This window comes from Ascaphus truei, chromosome 8, assembly GCF_040206685.1.
Source record: "Ascaphus truei isolate aAscTru1 chromosome 8, aAscTru1.hap1, whole genome shotgun sequence".
NCBI classification, from domain to species: domain Eukaryota; kingdom Metazoa; phylum Chordata; class Amphibia; order Anura; family Ascaphidae; genus Ascaphus; species Ascaphus truei.
The window spans coordinates 45,797,801-45,821,617 of record NC_134490.1 but is presented as its reverse complement, the minus strand read 5'-3'; the positions used below and the strand labels follow the sequence as shown (position 1 = coordinate 45,821,617).

The window sequence follows — 23,817 nt, the reverse complement described above, 5'->3', positions numbered from 1 at the left end:
AAAAAGGGGTTGTACGTATTATCTAACACTACAGAACTGATTTATTGTAATACAAAACACACATGTAGGATATTGCTTGGATTGCTCCATTAAAGCAGCAAAATGTGAAAAATCTTATACAGGGGTTCCCACGGGTGTCTGGGGGCCCTCGGGTGGTCCCAGCTAAGGTCCGTGGGCCTCCAGGTGGTCCTCGCGGGTGTCCATGGGCCCCAATGAGGTACACGGGTGGTCCCCATGGGTGTCTGGGGGTCCCCGGGTCATCCCCACAGGTGTCTGGTTCCCACGGGTGTCTGTGGGCCCTCGGGTGGTCCCTGCAGGTGTCCGGGGGCCCCACAGGTGTTCGCGGGTGGTCCCCGCAGGTGTCCTGGGGTCCTCAGGTAGTCCCTGTGGGTGTCCAAGGGTCCTCGGATGGTCCCAGTGGGCCTCTGCTGGTCTGCGGTACCATTGGATAATAGATTATTTTCCCATTTTAAACACAACATTAGCCAGCCAGCATAAAGTAAATAAAAACCGTTCTACTTACTGTACCCCTGCCAACATAAACGGCATCCTCGTCAGCATACTGCAGGGCCATGTCCTCTGATGCCAGCAACAATACATAAAAAAATACAATCTAATGGCCCTAACCCCTTAATCGCCTTAGCGGTTAATAACCGCTATAGTAATTAAGGGGTTAACCCACCCTGCCCCACTCCCCACCCGGGAGGCCTAATCACCCACCACGGACCCACTATACCCACCCTGTACCGATTGAGTGGCATAGTAGTACATCATACCCACATAATATGGCAAACTAAGAAAGAAAAGAATCCCTATAGTGTGGCACAGAGAAAAACACCCTAATTAAAATATAATCTTTATTGAATACCTTAAGATAAAGCTGTTTGGGAGACCACAAAAACCAGACAAAAGGCTAAATAAAATCAATTAAAAGAACCGAAGAGATGGGGTGGTATACATACCCACATAATATGGGCATGATAAGCTACTATAGCAGTCAATGGTCACACTAATACACAATACTAAAACAGATATAACAAGCCCCTAAACACCCATAAACAAAAATTAAAAGCATTACTGTAGCTAACCAAGCAATTTTCCATATCTGGAAAAAAGTTATTTTGCACATTACTGTACTGTATGTGTTTGGTGGAGTGGTGGGGGGGGGGCGGAAGTGTATTTATTGAAATGTAGGCCATGTTTTGTTTTTTTTAAATATAGGAATGGTGGGGACCCATGAGGACCACCTGAGGACCCACGGATGCCCATGGGGACCGCCCAAGTAACCACGGACGCCCACGGGGACTACCTGAAGATCCCCGAACACCTGCAGGGCCCCTGGATTCCCGTAGAGACCAACCGAGGGCCCCCAGACACCTATGGGAACCACAAGGGCCCCCAGACACCCGTGGGAACCACTAAGGGGCCACCAGAGGGCCACCAGACACCGACGGGGACCACCTGGAGGCCCACGGAGCCTAGCGGGGACCACCTGAGGGCCCCTAGACACCCATAAGAACCCCCCAGGGTGCCCTGTGGGGCCCGCAGACACCCGTGAGCACCAAGGGGACCCCCACCAACCTGTGGTATTAATCCTCTGTCTAAAAAAAATAATAATGGTGTAGCCATGCATAATAATGGACTGCAGACATTTTCCCTGTTGGCAGTAAACCCTGGTAAGTACAGGAATGCCAGCAGTAGTTATGGAGGTTTTCCCTCACACCCTGGTGAGGTGCCCTATGTATGGATGGGAGTGGCTGCATGCTCTGAGTCCCTGGTTGATGACATCAGAGATGTGCCTGCCCCCTGAGTTATATAAGGCACAACACTGTCAAGTTAGTGGTTGTTGCTAAAGTGTTTGGCTCCTGTGAAAGGGATCGCAGGATAGCTTTGTGCCCACTAGTGCTGTAACTAGTGGCACTGGTTTCCAGATCAAGCCTGTCAAGGCCACACTGTGTCCAGGGATCTGGCACAGGGGTGATCTCCCTACGGGGAGAGGAGATCCCACTCCAATTGGGAGGGCAGTACCTGGCAAAGGGACAGCACGGAGAAATGTACGGCTAGAGCTGATAGCTGCATGGGGCAGTCTACTTCATCGAGTACATCAATAAAGATGCCCTGTTCAAAGATACCCCCACTGTGTGAGTGTGAGATTACTCTGCAGTGGCAGTCACCACCGAGAAGGAGTTCCTCACCGGGACCATCTCCCTGCGGAAGCACAGATCCTGATGAGGTGGAGGCGCTGCACATGATATAGGTAGGACTTGCACCCACTACCTCAGCTACCTGTTCCTGATGACATCCCCTAAAACCATCCTGCGGGAGACTCAGGAGTCCTGTTACTTGCAGGTGCACCACCATACACGATCACGTAATGGGGACCGGTTAGACCACACGGGCCAATGTGAGATTGGGTGGGTCAGACAGGAGGGAATACCCGTTACAATGGTTTTATATGGGAGCACAGGGGCTGGGTTGTGCATTGTTGTTTATTAAATATTGTAATGTTTTTTGGTGTCCTAGGAGGTGGCTAGTAGTAGGGCTGTTCTGTGTATTTTTTTGTATTGTGGGTAGCGGTGGTGGGTGAAGGGGGTTTTGGCGCCAAGTTTAGGCCTACCGGGTGGGTAGGGTGAGGGGTTTACCCCTTCATTACCTAAGTGGTATTAACACCCTCAAGCCCCCCCGCAAGGCCTAAACACCCACCCACACCCCGGTTAGCCGCTAAGGTAATGAAGTTGCCTGTAAATGCATTTTTAATGCATCTGATTCATGCCAGGGGTCTTCGGTGGGGATATTAATGGATATCAGCTCCGGAATCTCCCGGCATCAATCCGATGCAGGAAAAATGCATTTTTTTTTCTAAGTGCCGTCTCGGGGTTTCTCACCACCTTCTTGCCAACTTTTTGTGGTGGGACCATTTGGAGAGGAATTCTCAATTCTAGAGAGGCAATCATTGAAATGCTGATCGGGGCTACTAGAATTGAGCGAGTTTGAAAAACTTGTGATAAGTGCCGAAAAGTGGCTTATCACCGCACTTTTTTTGGGGGGGGTGGGGGGAATTTTGGCGAACGTCTGTTAACGCTGCTTACTGAAGAGCAGTCGGCTTTTTTTGCGAAAAGTGTCTTTTCGCTGCTTGGTGCAAAGACCCCATAATGTTACATATCAGCTGCAGCATTTCACAGACTGCAGCACAGAGTCAGAAGACGGCCATTTAGTTAGGCACACAATCAGGGTGTTTACAGATGTATAACAGGAACACCAAATAATTGCTAGTTTAGGTAAGAATGTAGAATGATACACTGTGTCATACTTTATATATACAAATAAGAAAAAAAAAGAAAAACGGGGGAATGTACAGTAGTATTGCTGCTTTCAGTCTAAAATGTACTAAAACCAGAGACATAACATAAAACACAGACAAAGCTCAGTGCACATCCAGAAAAACTTATATACGGTACAGTGCCTAAATATACATGTATAAATAACTAATAAATAAAATGGTCTTTTAGTTTAACATTTTGGCCAAATTGTTGTAAGCCCTTGAGCCAAACTTCACGGCAGACCACGTTTCAAGGGTCCCTACACTAATATAAATTCTTAATAACCTGTGCATTGCCAGGAAGAATGATTTATAATAAATCTGTCAATATAAGTTGCAAAAGTTCTAAGTCTGATTGAAGCTTTTATTAACCTGTACATTACCAGGAAAAGCACTCTGTAATAGATTTGTCACAATCACACTGCATGCAGGCAAGTTCCCCTGATAGTTGGAGATGCCATGGAGTGAGCTTTTAACCATTTAAATGTGGGAGTGAGTGAGCTTCAATTGGATAGGAGGTTGCCACCCTCCAAAACAGCCAAGACTAGCTGCACAAGAATTATAAAACATACAGAACACCTACAAGCTCAAATTGAACCCCCAATTCTTGTGCAGCTAGTTTTGGAGGGTGGCAACCTCCTATCCAATTGAAGCTCACTCCCTCCCACATTTAAATGGTTAAAAGCTCACTCCATGGCATCTCCAACTATCAGGGGAACTTGCCTGCATGCAGTGTGATTGTGACAAATCTATTACAGAGTGCTTTTCCTGGTAATGTACAGGTTAATAAAAGCTTCAATCAGACTTAGAACTTTTGCAACTTATATTGACAGATTTATTATAAATCATTCTTCCTGGCAATGCACAGGTTATTAAGAATTTATATTAGTGTAGGGACCCTTGAAACGTGGTCTGCCGTGAAGTTTGGCTCAAGGGCTTACAACAATTTGGCCAAAATGTTAAACTAAAAGACCATTTTATTTATTAGTTATTTATACATGTATATTTAGGCACTGTACCGTATATAAGTTTTTCTGGATGTGCACTGAGCTTTGTCTGTGTTTTATGTTATGTCTCTGGTTTTAAATACATATTGCCATGCTCAGTAGCACTCCTCTGTGAAACTTATATGCTTATATATATGTTGTGGGTATTTTGGGGGTTCAATTTGAGCTTGTAGGTGTTCTGTATGTTTTAAAATGTACTAAATACTGTCTTTGAGCTCTAATTTAACCTAGTATCTTTGTGAAGAGATTAACCACATTTAAATTCGTCTCTACTAAACTCCCTCTGGTAGAGAAGGGGTTTACAACATTTTTTAAGAGAAGGTGGAGACAAATCACTTATCAGAATTAAAAATGAAACAGAAAAACGTCCAATGGTCTAATGAGATTTTCATCAAAACATAAAAAAGGAAGATAGCAAACTGCACAGCCAATAATCAAAAACAGTTTGTAACCTAAGAACGGGAACCTTTATGCCAGATGGTTTCCCAGCAGTCACTTGTAGGTGCAATTGCTCTTTATTATAGAGATGCTTAGGTAAAGATTCTAAATGTGCAGGGACTGGTGAATTGCAGAAATAATCTGTTATTATTTCCCATTCATACACAGGATAACACACACTGCAAAAACTGAAACACATTCTTTGGGAGATCAGAGGAACAACTTGTCGTTTGTCAGAATGCCACGGATCAGAATCAGCATAAAAAGACGTTCAAAGAGCCGAACAGACGGGAGATTTGGTCTGGGGCTGCACAAATGGCTCATATAGAAATGCAGCAGTGAAACATTATGTGACAAAGTTCAGATACACGGATTATTGTGGAGATATTCTGAATATACAGGGCACTGGTAACAAAGTACTGTAGCCTGCTTTCAAAAATTACAGTTAACCAAACAGCTGTTTATGTTAGTGTTAAATCACATTCGCCCATACCATGCTCACGCTGTCGCCCGTACCATGCTTACACTATCGCCTGTAAGCTATCTCCCGTACCATGCTCACACTATCGCCTGTACCATGCTCACACTACTGCCCATACCATTCTCACACTATTGCCCGTACCATGCTCACACTATCGCCTGTACCATGCTCACACTACTGCCCATACCATTCTCACACTATTGCCCGTACCATGCTCACACTGTCGTCTGTGCCGTGCTCACACTGTCGTCTGTGCCGTGCTCACACTGTCGCCCGTATCGTGGTCACACTATCGCCTTACCGTGCTCACACTATTGCCCTTACCGTGCTCAGACTATCGCCTGTACCATGCATACACTATTGCCCTTACCGTGCTCACACATCTGGCAGATTTTTTTACTTTTGACACTCACAAAAAAGTGACAACTGTGTCCATGTTTGTCAGTTCATGTACACTTCTCTATCAGAGAGGACTCTGGGAGGAGACATTCAGTGAAATGTTATAATGCGATTGTAACAGGGTGAATCCCTTTTCACGTAATAAGACCTATTGACAGAGCCTGAGACAGCACTGAGCGGTTAAGAAAAAGAGCAAAATATAGAGAAACAGCACACAATCTATTTCCAACGCATTTCGTATCAACATTTAGCTCTTTATCGCCATTTGAGTGAAGTTTATCTTTATTTGCCAACTATTGAATCAACTTACAAGATGAGGTTGATTTTGTGCCCAGCTGTGGTGCAGTTTAGGTGATCCAACCACCTTTCACCTACATGACGGTGAGCCAGCCCTCCCCTTCACCCGTACTACAGTGATACATGGAGCTCAATGGAGATGAGTGGGTGCATTCCCTAATCAGAGTCGATCCTTAACTGACGTGCTGTGGGTGTTTGCTTGCCGGGACCATCAGAGGTGGGAGCTATGTTGGACTTACCTTTCTTCTAAGTTTGGGACGTGACTGTCTATAACATCGGACCGGGAGCGGCTGCCTTCCCTACCGGTGTTACACTTTATCCGTGTGCTGATCATCACCGTTCTGCTTTACAAGCTGGTCGAATTTCTTCTTGAAAACTAAGATCAGTTTGTGACGTTTAAGGGACACCTGGTAACACTATCAATTTCAATGCAATATTGTTATTTTTATATGTAACTCTATATGTGCTTAAAAAAATAATAAATATATATATATATATATATAATAATACAGTGTTCGACAATTATATACATTTACTCGCCCGGGGCAGGTGGATTTAACCCCCGGGCGAGTAAATATTGGCACAAGCAGCACACATTTATTTTTTAAATTTCCCGCGCTCGCGCTGCTGTTTTTCCCGCGCTCGCGCTGGAGAAAAAAAAAAAAAAAGCCAGCTGTCTGATCACTGCCTTCGCTCCTCCCCTGCCTCTCAGCAACTTTCCCTCCTCAGCTCTTCCACTCCTCCCCCTTCCGCCAGCCAGCCCCTTCCACGCCTGTCTGCCTCAGGCCCCTGCAGGGCCATCTGTCACCCCCCTCCCTCCCATCGGGCCATCCGCCCCCCCCCCCCTCCCCCCTCCCATCGGGCCATCCGCCCCCCCCCTCCCTCCCATCAGGCCATCCACCCCCCCTCGCATCGGCCATCCACCACCCCCTCCCATCGGGCCATCCACCCCTCACCCCAATCTCTCCCGGCCTCCGTGACCCCCCCCTCACCCCACGCGTGCCTCTCCCTGCTCTCAGCAGGGGAAATCCCCTCACCGGAGCCTCTCCCTGCTCTAAGCAGGGGAAATCCCCTCACCGGAGCCTCTCCCTGCTCTAAGCAGGGGAAATCCCCTCACCGGGGCCTCTCCCTGCTCTAAGCAGGGGAAATCCCCTCACCGGAGCCTCTCCCTGCTCGGTCTAAGCAGGATACTGCGGTGTCGGCGTCCCCCTCTGGAGGGGGCGCGGCCCCTTGCAGAGGCCCTCCTGCCGTGTTCGACCCCCCTGCCTTGCAGAGGCCCTCCTGCCGTGCGGAGGCCCCCGCTGCCATGTGCGACCCCCTGCCTTGCGGGTGAGTGTTTGTGTGTGTGAGTGACAGACTGTGTGTGTGTAAGTGACAGACTGTGTGTGTGTGTGAGTGACAGACTGTGTGTGTGTGTGTGTGTGTGTGTGTGTGTGTGTGTGTGTGTGTGAGAGTTTGTCTGAGTGAGAGTGGGTGTCTGTGTCTGTGAGTGTGTCACCCTCTCTCCCTCTCCCTGTGTCACCCTCTCCCTGTGTCACCCTCTCTCCCTCTCCCTGTGTCACCCTCTCTCTCCCTCTCCCTGTGTCACCCTCTCTCTCCCTCTCCCTGTGTCACCCTCTCTCTCCCTGTGTCACCCTCTCCCTGTGTCACCCTCTCCCTGTCCCTGTGTCACCCTCTCCCTGTCCCTGTGTCACCCTCTCCCTCTCCCTGTCACCCTCCCTCTCCCTGTCACCCTCCCTCTCCCTGTCACCCTCCCTATCCCTGTCACCCTCCCTCTCCCTGTGTCACCCTCCCTCTCCCTGTGTCACCCACCCTCTCCCTGTGTCACCCACCCTCTCCCTGTGTCACCCACCCTCTCCCTGTGTCACCCACCCTCTCCCTGTGTCACCCACCCTCTCCCTGTGTCGCCCTCTCCCTGTGTCGCCCTCTCCCTCACTCTGTCACCCTCTCTCTGTCACCCTCTCCCTCTCTCTGTCACCCTCTCCCTCTCTCTGTCACCCTCTCTCTGTCGCACTCTCTCTTTGTCTCTCATTCTCTCAGTGTGTGTGTCTCTCATTCTCTCTCTTTCTCTGTGTCTCTCTTTCTCTGTGTGTCTCTCTTTCTCTCTGTGTGGGTGTGCCGCTCTCTGTGTGTGTGTGGGTGTGTGTCTGTCTCTCTCTGTCTCTCTCTGTGAAGCGGGGACGTCCAGACACTGGTTAAGGGGTTCAGGAAACTAGTCATTCACATCTGGCTTTTATTTCTAGATCCGACATTGACACACACACACACACACACACACACACACACACACACACACACACACACACCCCTAACAAGGACTAATTGTAGTAAAATGTAATACAATAAATACATTTATGTCAAAAACGAATGTTGTTCTGACTAGGAATTTATTAAATGTATTTTATTTATATATTTTATTTTAAAGCGGGGTTGGGGGCGGGACTAGGGGCGGAGTTGGGGGTGGGACTAGGGGCGGAGTTGGGGGCGGGACTAGGTGGCGAGTAGATTTTTTGGTTGGGCGAGTAGATTTTTGGGTGATTTGTCGAACACTGTATATATATATATATATATATATATATATATATATATATACACACTTTTTACTAAAGTTTATTATGTGAACCCTTGCGCTTGTATCTTTCTTTTCACTGCAGGGAGATCTCTAGTCCAGGAAGATTCCCTTAACTGCTGAAGAGATCAAGCAGGGACTATTTCTCCCTGACCCAAGCCTGCACAGGGACGCTTTGCCCCACTCCTAGCCAGACTGGAGGAAGCCGGGGCCCAAGGTAACTGCCCTCCACCTGTGAACTGTTTCTTTGACTGGTGTTGGTAAGGTGCCTAGCCCCCCAACACATAGATATAGTGTAGTACAGTCTGTGCTCCCTATGGGAGTTAGTCCTGTTGTGTTTGTTTTCATTTAACCCTGATTTTGCAGGAAACATAAGCTGTTTATGTTGTTTAAACCCGACCAGCAAATAAAAGCCTATTTTCTCTTTAAAACATCTCCTGTTCTAAATACCTCTGTACACATCTCCTCCAGCGATATATCAACAGCTGTAGCAATGTGATGCAGATTGCCCTTTCCCCTGTGTCATTAACCTCTGCTCCTAAGTAACAAACCACATCTCTTATATAAAGTTTATTAGATTTGCCACTGACACAAAAGAAAAAACGTGGGAACAAATTGCGCCATCTTGATACTTATTGCCCAATAACTTCTGTATTAGGTTAATGTGTCTATATTTATATTGATAATAGGATTTGTGTACAGAAAGCTCAGATACGCATATGCAAGTCCTGTTATAAATGTATTTTAATGACTGCTCTATGAGCTTCAGGAGGAGTATATAATGTCTGCAGGTCCGTATGGCATTAAGGGCTAACTAAACCTTATAATGCTTTCATTCCTGGATTGCTCTTTTAAAGCAGAAGACTAATAAGACATATTGGTTTTCCTGCATCTCCCCCAACAAAGGGGAATAAAGGGAATACACGCGGTTTTGTTGAGATTTCCTTTGTGTTTTCGCCTAAATATAAAAATAAACCAATCTTTAATTAGACAAAATATTATGAGTTTTTAAGCAATCGATTCAAGGTGGAATCTGTACTGCAGACATTTTCCAGAAATATTGCCAGCAGGGTACAGTACTTGTGCTGTGGAGAGGAAGCCTGTGTGCGCCTCATGACTGTGTTTCTCCTTAACACAATTGGAATGATGTGTCCCATATCTTAATGGAGATGAGGTCACTTAATTGGGTCGAACAGCACCTAAAAGAGTTGTGTTCCAGCACAGAGTCCATTCTCTTCCCTGTCAGTTCCATAAAACCCCAAGCTCCCTCTGATCTCCCTATTCAATGTGCTATGAAGAACATTTCAGTCCAACTCATTAAAATGGAGCAGATCTCCACTCCAGCACCGGGACGTGTCCTTACAGCATACTGAAGCTGTGAGCTCACCATATTTGGGACACACTAAGCTCTTTGAGCAATGCATTGCTGAACCCGAAGGGCTTTATATTAAAATTGTAATACAGACATGAATATTCTTCCTTCCATGATTTGCATTCTCTTCCCAATTGCAGATAAAGTTATTAGTAATGCAAAATTAAGCTTGAAAGCCTAATACGAAAACTCAACAAATATTATGCTATATACATTACACATAAAACTGCCATGTTCAACCATAAGACTAAGTACATATAATTACTTGAAAAGCTGAAGTGCTTCGTAGCAACATGTACAGTGATTGTTATAATAAGAAAGCACTCAACATATAACACCTTCTTTATCAAGTGTTTATTGCTTTAAAAATGTGTGCCCAAAAGCCTAATAACTAGGAAAAGTTTGAAAATGGAAATTATAGAACGAAACATTATATGTTGCTTGTGGCTACTTGCAGTACATAAGTTACTGACTTAACCCTTTGAGTGCCTGGGGGGCGGCAGCCTTTGAGTGACAGATTGCGGTCACATGAACGCGGCACCACTGATGAAGCAAGTGAAAGACGAAGGTAGCCCCTCCCAAGACAATACAATCAATAATTGCACACAAGGGTATATGTAACAGTATTTACTGGATAGTAACTTATTACAGGAACAATGCAACATAACATATAACAATACAATATATATATATTATACAGTGTTTGACAAACCTATACATTTGCTCGCCCCGGGCGAGTGGATTTAACCCCCGGGCGAGTAAATATTGGCCCAAGCAGCACACGTTTGGTACTAGGTGGCGAGTAGATTTTTTTGTGTGGCGAGTAGATTTTTTGGTGATTTGTCAACCACTATATATATTTATATATTTATATATATATATATATATATATATATATATATATATATATATATATACCGACCCGTGGAATATCCCCACAGTACTTGGGTGCAGGAGCACCAGTGTCCCAGTGTCCAGGCCACAATAGCCAATCCCACCCCAAGTGTGTGACAGCGCTGCCCACATGTATTATTGGTGCACTTGTAGATATACATGACCGGGCGCTCCAGCCCCCAGGTGCCACTGGGTACTAACAAACAACCGATCAGTCGGTCCACCGTAGATCCGCCTACGCATGGGGTGGTATCCAGTTGGACGGTCCCACCTTAGGATAGTCTCTGGTTTGATGGCCTGGTCTTATCCCAGATGCAGGCAGCGCACAACGCGTGCACCCGTAACATATATGCTGACTAACAATAATTTGCCAAGGGGAGCGTCCCTGTCTAGGGGGCCTTCCCTACAGCACACAAGCTATTAGTGATAGGGTCTAGCTGGGACCTAAGGGGATGTTCTGGCCAAGTCCAGTGGAGCACTTCTCCCTGGACCTTACCTATCCCCTTGCTATGCTGCTTACGACTTGCTCCTTGACTAACTGACCTAACTGTCAGCGTGAGCTCCCTCGTGCCAAACTGCCTCTCTCCCCTCACCACAAATGCAGCATCCCTATTGGCTAAACCGACCCGCGTCACCCGGCCGCCCCAAGGCCTTCTGGGGCTTGTAGTTCCCGCAGAGCCCTTCTACCTAATGGCCGCCTCTCATGCGGTCCTACTGTGCATACGCAAAACTAGTGCATGCGTAATCTATTACAAAATGGTGGCGCCCTGCAAAGGGAGCCGCCGGAGCCTCTGGCAACGCGCTCACCATCCTGAATACCTGCAGACACTGTCCAGCCTCCCGCAACGCCCACACAAGCGCCCTGCACCAGCTGCAACCCCACATGCTTCCGAAGGTAAGGGGCAGAAAGGGGACCCAGTGGGACCTAGCTACACGAGCTTCCCGCTTCCATCCCCCTCCAGAAAACGAGCTGAAAACTCAGGACGTAGCCACAAGGTCAGGCGGCCCCTGCCCGTGTCAGACCACATGACTTGGCGGCGACATCACAGGGCGTTGACAGGGATCAAATCAAAATGTCTCAAGAACATTGTTCAGCAAAATTGTCTGTGATTGGGTGATGTTTTATGCAGTCACTTACATGACATCATATTTGCATAATCATTGCACTGGGATTATATACCAGATGAGAAAAGGATGCCCTTTGGCACTGGCCAATGCGACACACTTTCCCAGCGTACATCTGCAGGGCTGCGTTCTTGGGAAAGTAATTATCCTGCTCACTGGTAAATCAATTAGAAGTAGATGTAACACTTTCTCCTCCACCAAATAACTGCTAATCCACAAGGCAGTAATGAGTGCTAGCAAAAGTGTTAAACTAATAAGGTGCTGTCAGAAACAAGAAGTCTAACAGGAGACGTGTAGCAGGGGAGATCACAGAGATGCTGCTACAGTTTATATTGAGGAATAAGGAGGAACTGATGCAAAACCCCTCAGGTTTTGCTCATGTCAACTGCGATTATTGATTTAATTAAATATTAATTATTATTGATCATAACAAGGCAGCCTTGCTTGCAGTGAGGAGGGTTAGATTGCCAATGGTACAGCTTGTGTGTTACTGAGAAGCTTGAGGCCCTAATGGGTGTGAACATTACAAAACTGTCACAAACACGGATCACAAGTCAGAGATATTTCCTCAGCCTTATACTTGGTGTTAGACAGTGTTTATTTTTAGCACTGTTATTTTTAACATGCATCTATGGTCCCTATAAATGCTCGTATGCAAAAGGAATGAGTGTGCGTTTGGAGAAATGCAGACACTGGTTGCATGTGATGAGCAATTCAAACCGCCAAGAAATTTATCCAAATATAATTTATCAAATATAAATATAATTGAAAGAAACCTATTTGTACCTTGATTAACCTAGTGCTGTTTTTATGCACCAATTCTGCAGCAGGGGGACTTTAATTTATCAAGGCAAAATAGATTGTGCCTAAGCCAGCACCCCGTAATGAAAACGAAATGTGTGTGGCTGCGGAAATCCAGGCAGGCGACAAACTGAGGTTTGTATCGTTCATGAGACCACTAGTCAGCGAGGTTTGTGCCACCTGAGACATGGCCAGAATGTTTAAAGCGCCCAGTCACAAACTGACATACAAAATAGCAGCAACATATTGATTTCTCAGAGGAATAAAATACTGTTTTCAGAGATAAAATAGCTGTATTTATACTGGTCCTAACTTGTAGCTTTTACAATCCCTTTTTTAAGCCTATTACATTTATGCAAATTCATTGTCAATATAAGTGACAGAATTAATAGAAAATACATGGATTTAATGTCCCAGTAAATTATTTATTTCAGAAATGTGTCAATAACTAAAAGGGTGATTCTAATATAACTGGTGTAACATTTTGATGCCACTCAAACAGTTAAATCTCGTGCCCGGATTCGATTAGTCAGATATTGTAGAATATCAGGGATGTGCCTGAGGACGACATTATTAGGCGGTTTCTTATTATAGCTGCCGAGTGTTTGTATTTTATTCTGTTTCATTGTCCAACACATAATAACTGTTCATACTCCAATGCTGTTTACATTTAAATGCTAATCAACAAAAAGTTATCATACACATATATAGCTGAACCCCGTTATAACGCGGTCCTTGGGGTCCACGGAATGAGACCGCGTTATAACGAGGATCGCGTAAATTTCACCGCGCGAGGACTTATTGACATCTGCATTTCTCTCCTCTCTGCGGCTTGCTCTCTCCTCTTCCTGCTCATTGAATGTTTAAAAAAAAAATGGAGGTGTTTTTAAATCGGGAGCCACGATTAGACAGAGGTCCCACGGGATCCCCAATAGAAGGTGGTAACATTATCTCCCTAGTACTGCATTATCTCTGGAAATGGAGAACCCCAGAAATTAGGGGTTCATGATCTTGAGCAAGCCATTTTACTGCACCTCCCTTTGCCTCAAGCAGTAAAATGTCATTGTAAGCTCTACAATATCTATGTACAGCACAGATTACACTCTCAGAGCTATATAAGAAAATAAGTACTATTAGTAATATCAAGAAACACGGGCTGATACTTTAACCCAGGAGTGGCCAACTCCAGTCCAGAAGGGCCACCAACAGGTCAGGTATTAGGGATAGTCCTGCTTCAGCTCAGGTGGCTCAATCGGTAGCTCAGTTGTTGAAGCAGATAATCACTTATACCTGACTGGCTTTAACCCTTTCCGCTGAGGATATATAGAGCATGATTAAGCACATAATAGTAAAGAAAAAGAATAAACTTGCATATCTCAGTAAAAAAACCTGCAGTGCAAATAGCGATCGCCCCGGGAAACGCCAATAGTGCAGGTACAGTATGTATGAAACAGGAGGACTGGGCAGTTTTTTCATTAAATAAACTGTGATTATTATATTTGGTATGTGCCCAGTACTTCTATTTTTTTTAACCCCTTCAGTGCCAGAAATTGCTGCCAGTGAAAGGTTTGTATGTGAGTCTCTGTATCTTCCATGCCACGCATCTCACAAAGACGAAGGAAAGCTTGAACCGGAGCCGGGAAAGGCCATGTAAGGGAACGTCCGCAAACTTTTAATGATTTGCAAAGTCTTGCTCAGCTTGAAATCAGGCTGGATGTCTCAATAGAGTATATGCTGAAGATTAGACATTAATCACAGCCTGAGATATAACTGGCTTCATTTCAAAACTCAGAGCAAGGGAATAAATGTTTGTGCTTCGGGCGTCACACCTCGATGCGCAGGACACCTGCTCAATGCCACAGCAATCTGGCACAGAACAGGTTAACTCATTTGCATTAGGGCAGGGCACTCCTGTATTGCACCAGAGGTCGCTCTGGCTGTTTAAACATAGAATTTTGCATATTAAAAAAACCTTGCCCTATTTTATCTGCACATTCTCCTACCCGGTGTAAAACCTCAGACACTAGGTGATACTTGGGGCTTTCGTATTTACGATTTAGCCTGATGTCTGTCCCAAGCATTTTTTAAATTCCTTTGCTGTATTACCTCTACCACCTCTGCGAGGGGGTGCTATTCCACAAATCCACCCCTCACTCCATGAAGAGATACATTTCCCCTTTGCTGCTGCACTCCAGCTTCAGAGCGCAGCCCCTTGTTCTAGCTCTTCTCTTTCGCTGAAATATGCTTCCCTCCTGTACTATGTTGAAACTATATATATATACAGGCATACCCCGCTTTAAGGACACTCACTTTAAGTACACTCGCGAGTAAGTACATATCGCCCAATAGGCAAACGGCAGCTCACGCATGCGCCTGTCAGCACGTCATGAACAGCAATACCGGCTCCCTACCTGTACCGAAGCTGTGCGCAAGCATGGAGAGTATAGAGCCTGTTACACATGCGTTATTTACATCAGTTATGCATGTATATGATGATTGCAGTACAGTACATGCAACGATAAGTGGAAAAAAGGTGGTGCTTCACTTTAAGTACATTTTCGCTTTACATACATGCTCCGGTCCCATTGCGTATGTTAATGCGGGGTATGCCTGTATATATATATATATATATATATATATATATATGACAGTTTGTATCATATCTCTCTCCCTTCTCTCCTCTAAGCTGCACACATGAACCCTTTATATATGTGACCGCATCTATCATATCCCCCTCTCCCTTCCCTCCTCTAAGCTGCACCTTGTAAGGCTGCGGCCAGGCAGGGAACGGGCGCACAGGCGCTCGTGCGCTACGCCCTGCTCGGCCGGGCGATTCGTGGCCGGCTAGGCGCACTCTCGCCTGGGGGCGCGGCCATGACGTCACGGAGCTGGTTGAAATTTGCTTGCTCTGAGCGCTTGCTCACGCTGGCCACACACATTGCCGCAATGTGTTTCATCACGGCCAGCATGAGCATGCCCGCCCGCTCAGCGCCACCCTGGACGAGGCCTAACGCTATATATATGTGACAGTTTCTATTATATGCCCCTCTTCCTTCTGTCTTTTAAACTGGACATATTAAGGTCATTTTGTCTTTCTGATAAGTCGTATGCCAATAAAAGATTTCAATGCAGCACTGCTACTGTATTTCTACCAATTATTGCCCGCATTGTCTCCCTCCTGTCTTCAGTGTCGTTATTATAGTGTTTTATGTTTGCTGACATTTTCTTTTACTGCTTTTTTTATTGTTAAGTTACAGAACACTTTAAAGATGGCCTCCTTGATTAGAATCTTGCACTAGACTATGCACCAGATAATTTAGGTTGCTTGCGTCAAAGTCAGAAATTACTTTATTTCGCTATCAAATTGTTCATATAATAATACGATCACAAGTCTAAAATAATGTGTCATGAAAATATGAAATATTATATATAAATGCGAAACTCATATTCTCATACTTCTGTTTGGTTACATTTATGGAAAAGATTTGTGCTTAGGATGATAATTTTACTTTTCATTTTATTCAACTTCTGCCCTTTCCCAGATACTTTCTCGTAAGTTTCCAGTTTCAGAACATAGTTTTTCTTTATTATTCTCATTAAAAACATGTTTTTTTCTTCTTCTTTTGATTCAATGAGAAAATGCTTTCCAATTAGTGGTGACAATTCTGTGTGACTTTGCATTTCCACTGGCCCTGGGAAGACGGCTCAGAGTATTGGTTCTTCGTCAATATGTTGTGAAGGGGGCTACCACCGCGCTAAGGAAGATTTCAGGACCAATAAAATGAATAGAATTGAAATCTTCTTGACTATAGGTAAGACAGAATCAAAGAATATTGACCAGTAGAGATGTGTGAAATATTCATTTAAAGTCTCAGATTTTGCACATTCACAGCTCGACATGAAAACTCTCCAGGAATCACCAATGGCAAATAAATTGGTTAGAGAGGCACCTTAAGAGCAATTTATGTAAATATTTTGTGAAAATGGTTGTTGAATTTTGGTGAATATTGACAACTTTTGATAATTGATTTGTATTCACACAAATAACTGACAAAGTGCCCATTTTTATAACAGTGAACCAAAAAAATCCTTTGCTCCAACATTTTGGGAATTTTTGAGATAATGTGCTGGAATTTTTGCGAACTGGGACGTTTCCCACATCTCTACTGAATAATATGCAGGGACAGTCACTCATCTCTACTGAATAATATGCAGGGACAGTCACTCATCTCTACTGAATAATATGCAGGGACAGTCACTCATCTCTACTGAATAATATGCAGGGACAGTCACTCATCTCTACTGAGTGATATGCAGGGACAGTCCCTCATCTCTACTGAATAATATGCAGGGACAGTCACTCATCTCTACTGAATAATATGCAGGGACAGTCACTCATCTCTACTGAGTGATATGCAGGGGCAGTCACTCATCTCTACTGAATAATATGCAGGGACAGTCACTCATCTCTACTGAATAATATGCAGGGACAGTCACTCATCTCTACTGAATGATATGCAGGGACAGTCACTCATCTCTACTGAATGATATGCAGGGACAGTCACTCATGTCTTCTGAATAATATGCAGGGACAGTCACTCATCCCTACTCAATTATATGCAGGGACAGTCACTCATCTCTACTGAATGATATGCAGGGACAGTCACTCATCTCTACTGAATGATATGCAGGGACAGTCACTCATCTCTACTCAATTATATGCAGGGACAGTCACTCATCTCTACTGAATGATATGCAGGGACAGTCACTCATCTCTACTGAATAATATGCAGGACAGTCACTCATCTCTACTGAATGATAGGCAGGGACAGTCACTCATCTCTACTCAATTATATGCAGGGACAGTCACTCATCTCTACTGAATGATATGCAGGGATGGTCACTCATCTCTACTGCGTGATATGCAGGGATGGTCACTCATTTCAACTGAATGATATGCAGGGACGGTCACTCATCTTTACTAGTGTTATGCAAGGATGGTCACATTTCTACTGAGTGAAATGTAGGGACGGTCACTCATCTCTACTGAATGATATAGAGGGACAGTCACTCATCTCTACTGAGTGATATGCAAAGATGGTGACTTACCTTTTCCTTGTTGGTGGGACTCACATACAGATAGCTTAGCACGGTTTTCAAGCCCACTTTTTCATTAAACTTTTCATAAGTGGTACCATAGTCTGTGGACCTGTAAAGAAAAGGATAAAGAAAGATAAATCAGGTACCATTTGTCAAAGCTTTCCTGTTCAAACGGAGTGTGAAAAATACAATTTTCACAGAAAAAAAAAACATGCTTTAAATCAGAGATAAATACAGGGTAAAGCCAAAACATTAATGCTACGTGGAGCTCAATCTTGAAATTCTAACACATGACTGTTGGAAACAGAACCTAAAGGCTTGCAAGGAAGGAAGAAAGTGTAAGTTACAATCATAACAAAAAGTGTCAATATATTACAAATGAGATAGAGAAAGACCGCTATCACTTATAATTGATTTATGAGATACCCCGCTTTAAGGACACTCACTTTAAGTACACTCGCAAGTAAGTACATTTCGCTCAATAGGCAAACGGCAGCTCACGCATGCGCCTGTCAGCACGTCCTGAGCAGAAATACCGGCTCCCTACCTGTACCGAAGCTGTGCACAAGCAGGGAGACTATAGAGCCTGTTACACATGCGTTATTTACATCAGTTATGCACGTATTTGACAATTGCTGTACAGTACATGCATCAAAACTGGGAAAAAGAGAGTGCTTCACTTGAAGTACATTTTCACTTTACATACATGCTCCGGTCCCATTGCGTACGTTAATGCGGGGTATGCCTGTACTGTGTTTTGGATCAGAGAGCAATTAAATGAGGGAGGTAACTGACTGATTGATTTGACAGCACTGACAAACTGAACATCACTGAGTCTCTGCTACGGTCTAGGACATTTTGGCGCATGCCATCTTGCCGCAGCCGATTAGGCATAGGGTATAGCTAACTGGCCGTTTCACTGCAAACGTAAATCCCTTACTGTAACCCATTAACCCTTAACCCATTACCCTAACCCCTTACTCTAAAACCCCTAACCTTAATCCCTTTCCCTAACCTCTAATTGAACCACTTACACTAAAACCCTTAACCCATTACCCTAAAACCTCTAATCAGACCCCTTAAGGGCCGGTCTTTGGGCATTGTAACCGCCATTGGCCCCTTACCTTCCTCCTCTCCCTCTTGTCAGCGCCAAGATCCAACTTTCACCTGACCGGAGGGGGGAGCTTGATCCCGGTCGGAAGTTGGATACCGGGACTGACAGGAGGAGGGAGAGGAGTAAACACGGAGCCCCCGGACCGGCAGAGAGCTAGGTGTGTGTGTGGGGGGAGGGTGGTGTGTGTGTTCACACTTACCATCTCCGTAGATATATATATATATATAATACTTCGTTTTGTATGGGGTGCAAGCAAAAGGACTAGGATCACCAACCAGCCCTTGAAATGTATAGTAGCAAAAATCCACAGCACTCGCCTATATATTGCAAAAAGAAATGTAATGGTATCACATGGCAAACCACAAAAAATGTGCAACGTTTCGGACCCCACAGATCCTTTCTCAAGCTCCAGTATATTTGCGAGTGCTGCAGTTTTTTGCTAATACTGTATATATAGTGACAGAGTCACTGTCTCTGTGTGCTGGAGTAGAGCAGTATGTGTGCTTTCCAGCATACAGACAGTTAAACTCCTCCTGGAGAGGCTAGCTGCACCTGCAGCTGATTAATAAGACCTCCTGAATGAACAAGGGTTTAAGAGGTAGGCAGAGAACTGCCACAGAGAGAGAGTGACTTTTCCAAACCAGAAAAAGCCTGGTTGCACTGGTTCCCCAGGCCTGCAGGAAGCAGGGTCTGCTGGGACTAGCTAGGACTCACACTCAGGCAGAGGACCCAGGGACGGATTCCCCAGCAAATGTCAGATAAGGACTTTATATTTTCATTTGATATTTTGCATAGTATTGGGTTATCTGGAAGTAGGCTAGCTACCCAGGTGGTACCTGCTGTGTAGTTAGTCTCCCAAGGGGAGTAGGGTTTTATTTTATGGTTTTGTTTTCCTTAAAGGGACAGAGTGCATATACTTTTGTTGTTATCATGTATAATAAATCACTGCAGTTACAGCTTAACTCACGGTTTGGAACTCTTACTGACCCTGTGTGGGGCCATCCTGCCACAGAAAAAAAAAAAAAAAAAATATATATATATATATATATATATATATATAATTTTTTTACTGATTTGGTGTATGTATGTATGTATCAACATGAAAATTCAGTACAAAAAAAACACACTGCATAGTCATCTGAAAATGCAAGATAATGGTAACATAACTTGTTATCAAGCAAAGGGGGAAAGGAGAGGGGGAAAAATGCAACAAATGGCCAAAAAAAAAACGGTACGGAGGGAGGGTGGAGGGGGGGTTGGAACGAGATAATGATAGTTCAATTCAGGGGGGGGGATATTTTGAGGGCTTAGCCCCTTCTTCTGGCCCATTCTCACAGACATTGTGTAGGTCATAGCTCCCTCAAATTACCCTAAATGACAATATATATTTATAGATATACCATCCTTATTTATATAAGTCGCAGAGTTAAGGTGCTTTTGGTAGGGTGAGCCCTTTAAGGCTGACATACCTCTGGAAAGGACTTGCTGCTGCTATTTGCTCTTATGTTTTTATGGCGTAAAGAAAGGTAGAAATGCAGAATCATGTTTGGTCAGGACACAACAGCTGTTCTTTTCCCTTACACAGGATATAATACTGTGCAGATTAATCCCCTGAGGTGGTTACGTTTCTTTTCTGATCATTTTGATGCGCTGTAATTTAAGAGCACTCTTGAAAATAGAGGAAAATCTTGACTGTGCTGTCTCCAGCTCTGTGTTCTTGCCCTTGCTGTTGATTAGTAACTTAGTGCTTCATTTACTCCCCTTCCCTGTCTCCTCTGTTACTATGTTTCTTGTAGCACAGCTGTCCATCTGCCAGCTACCATAATCAACTACTCTACCCCCCTCCTCCTCATGGCTCTTGTTTATGTCTCTCCCTGCTTCCAGGGAGGGTTTTCTGTTTTTCCCTCATAGTCAGTTCTGCAAGTGGGGTACTCTCTGCTCTGCAGTCTATGGCCTTTAATCCCTCCCTCCCCCACCCTGCACTGTTTTTCGACATGAACAAATCAGTCTACGGAGGTGGTCACCTGGCGTCCTCCTCTGTAGACTGATTGGTTCCAGTCGGAGAACATTGCCACTACTCCAGTTGCAGTTTTCCCAGCCACTGAGATGGACTATTTACCACCACTCCCGTTGGAGCATACCTTATTTTGCTATTTCCCCCTCTTTTGAGTAACACCCAGTGAGATATTTCAGAATTGCATGGAACTTTACCGCCGCAATTACATTTTTCATCTTTTTTTATATTGTAGGGAGGACTTTGTCATTTAGGGTAATTTGTGGGAAAGGGCCAGAAGAAGGGGCTAAGTCCCCAAAATGTCCCCCCCCCCTTAATTGAATTCTCATTATCCTCGTTCCAACGCCCCCATCCACCCTCCCTCCGTACCGTTTTCTTTTTTGGCCATTTGTTGCATTTTCCCCCCTTTGCTTGATAACGAGCTATGTTACCATTATCTCTCATTTTCTGATGAATATGCAGTGTGGGTTTTTTTGTACTGAATTTTCATGTTGATTTGTCTCTACATATCATTCATTCACTTAGAGTTACTTTATCAGTAAAATACAGGACATACTTTGTCTATATTCTTTATTTTTCATCGAGTGCTAGTAACTTTTGTCTTATTTTTGTATAGTTACTGATTACGGGTAACCTATTTTCGTTCCCTTTGCACCACCATTATAAGGTTTTTTTTTCCTTTGATAGTACTATTGATCTTTATTTTGTGCTGTCTATACCATATACCATTTTCTTAACACCAACATATACCTTCGACCGTCTTCCTCATGTTCCCTGTGCGACCCGCTGACTATTTCTATTTTTATTAATTGTAAGTTGTTATAGTCATTATACTTTATGAATGTATGTGTGTTTTATATATAATTTTCTTTGTTTAATGCATCTATTTCATACTTGTGCACTGTTGGCTTTCTGTCTCTCTTCAGTATTTAGAAGGTCTAAACTACTGCAGTCCTGTCTCCAGGAGACCGCAGCGGCCTCCGGTATACCCCAGAAATCGCTGATTATAAATATCTAATATGCTTTTATTAGATTTAGATACTATAATATTCTGTCTCAGAATGTATTGTTAATGTAACATTGAACATCTCTGTCTTGTCTTCTTAATGCCAGATTTTCCCATGCAACTGAGCAGCAGTTTGCTTTGCTTTTCCCACTCATCAAATTGGCCGTACATTTCTTATCGTAACACCCTCATTAACCTCTCCACGTCCAGAGAAGCATTTCCAAACTTATCCTACCCTCGAGAGATGCATAACATTCCTCTGACATCATTCTTACTAATGCGTTTCTGATTATATTCCCAAATTTGCAACTATTTGAGGAAAATAACAATCATACACGTTCGGCTTTTTGCCTAGGCTGAAAAGTTCACTTTGTTGCAAAAGTCAACGGGCATCACATGTTCGCTCAATTTCGTTTTTAGGATTCAATAAAGAAAAAAAAGAGAATAAACCATTATTTCGACACTTTAAAAAAAATGCAATTGTGGATTTTGAACAATTTGGGGCATTTCGCTTGAAATGTTGGCGCAAGCAACAAATCTCAGCAGGGTCTCTAGTTAGAAGTCACCTTGACAATAGCCTTTAATCAAGCATTTATTAATCACATTAGTGCCAGAGAGGAAGACGCTCCAGGACTCTAACGGGATTAGGTAATACTCAAGCACAGGGAAAAAAACGGAACCATTTTTATTTGGATGATTAGATTTAGTGAGTTCTAAGTAACTATGCTCTCATCTTAGTTTGGTTGCTGTAATCCAGTGTATGTAGGATTATGACGGAGCCTACCCGTAAGTAGGGTCAGAAAGGACTTCATACACCAACTTCATGGTCCTTTGTTTCCTCCCACGGGAAACCGTGTTGCAAAACATAAAGGAGTAAAGCAAACTGTTCAAAATAAACAGCGTATAACAATAAGAAGGTCCTTAGCCTCTGGCTACTAAAGATGGGCGAATCCACCCAAATCCGTTTCCCGGATTTCGCTGATGTTACCCCCAACATCCGTTTTGCAGTGTAAAATCCGCAAACAGATTTGGGCAGTTTCAAATCGCAATCATTCAAAATCGGCCATTGGATGCCACCCGTAGACGGATTGTTACGAATCCGTGCAATGGATGGCTGAATCCGCAGATTGGATTCTACAAAGCCGTCCACGGGTTGCGGAATCCGCAGAGGTATTGGAAATAATGATAAAAAAATCTGCATAACACGAATTGCCCTTTTTGACATTGATCAGCTGAAATCCGCAGACCAAAGGAACCAGCCAATCCGCTGTGAATCCAAATCCACCAAAAGAAAATCACCCATTTCTACTGACAACAGAGCAGCAATTCTGGCTCTCCCCCAGCCAGGTGCTCTGGAACCTGCTTCCTCAGATTGAGAGCAGAGGGAGACAGCAGGAAGTCTGCTGCCTGTATTTTAAACCTTCCCTTTCCAATCAGCTAGCAGACAAGCTAGGGTGTGGTTTCCTGGGCCTCCTAGAGTGAGAGGTTTTAAACCTCTTGTATACTCCCTCACAAGTATTCATTCTGAGGGGTCTCATCTATTAAATGCTGGGGTCCGTCGACATGATCCACACAGCTGTTTATAATTCATGGTGGACCTCATTTTACAATTCCATTCAGATACATTCAATTTGATTTTAATCTTTGAAACAAAGACAGTTTTTTTTTCTTTTAAACAAATGAGAAGTTTGAATATTTTAAGTTACTTTCAAATGTTCATAATTTACCTTTATTTTCATCTACAACTGAATGAGGTATAGGGGGTGATGGTCTTGCCTGGTACACTCCAGTGTTGATGTAATTATATTTATGCACATCCCCTGCTTGTGAAATAATCAATCAGCAATGGGCCAGAATAAATGAGACATTAGAGAGATGATC

General features: G+C 44.1%; 1 protein-coding gene across 1 annotated transcript in view; it reads right to left on the bottom strand.

Moving 5' to 3' along the window:
- SORCS3 (sortilin related VPS10 domain containing receptor 3) overlaps nt 1-23,817 on the bottom strand; it is a 445,583-nt gene that overhangs the window by 268,366 nt on the left and 153,400 nt on the right. The window contains exon 3 of the mRNA XM_075611819.1: nt 17,812-17,911. Within this exon, the coding sequence (XP_075467934.1) occupies nt 17,812-17,911 (100 nt within the window). The remainder of the gene's footprint in view (nt 1-17,811; nt 17,912-23,817) is intronic.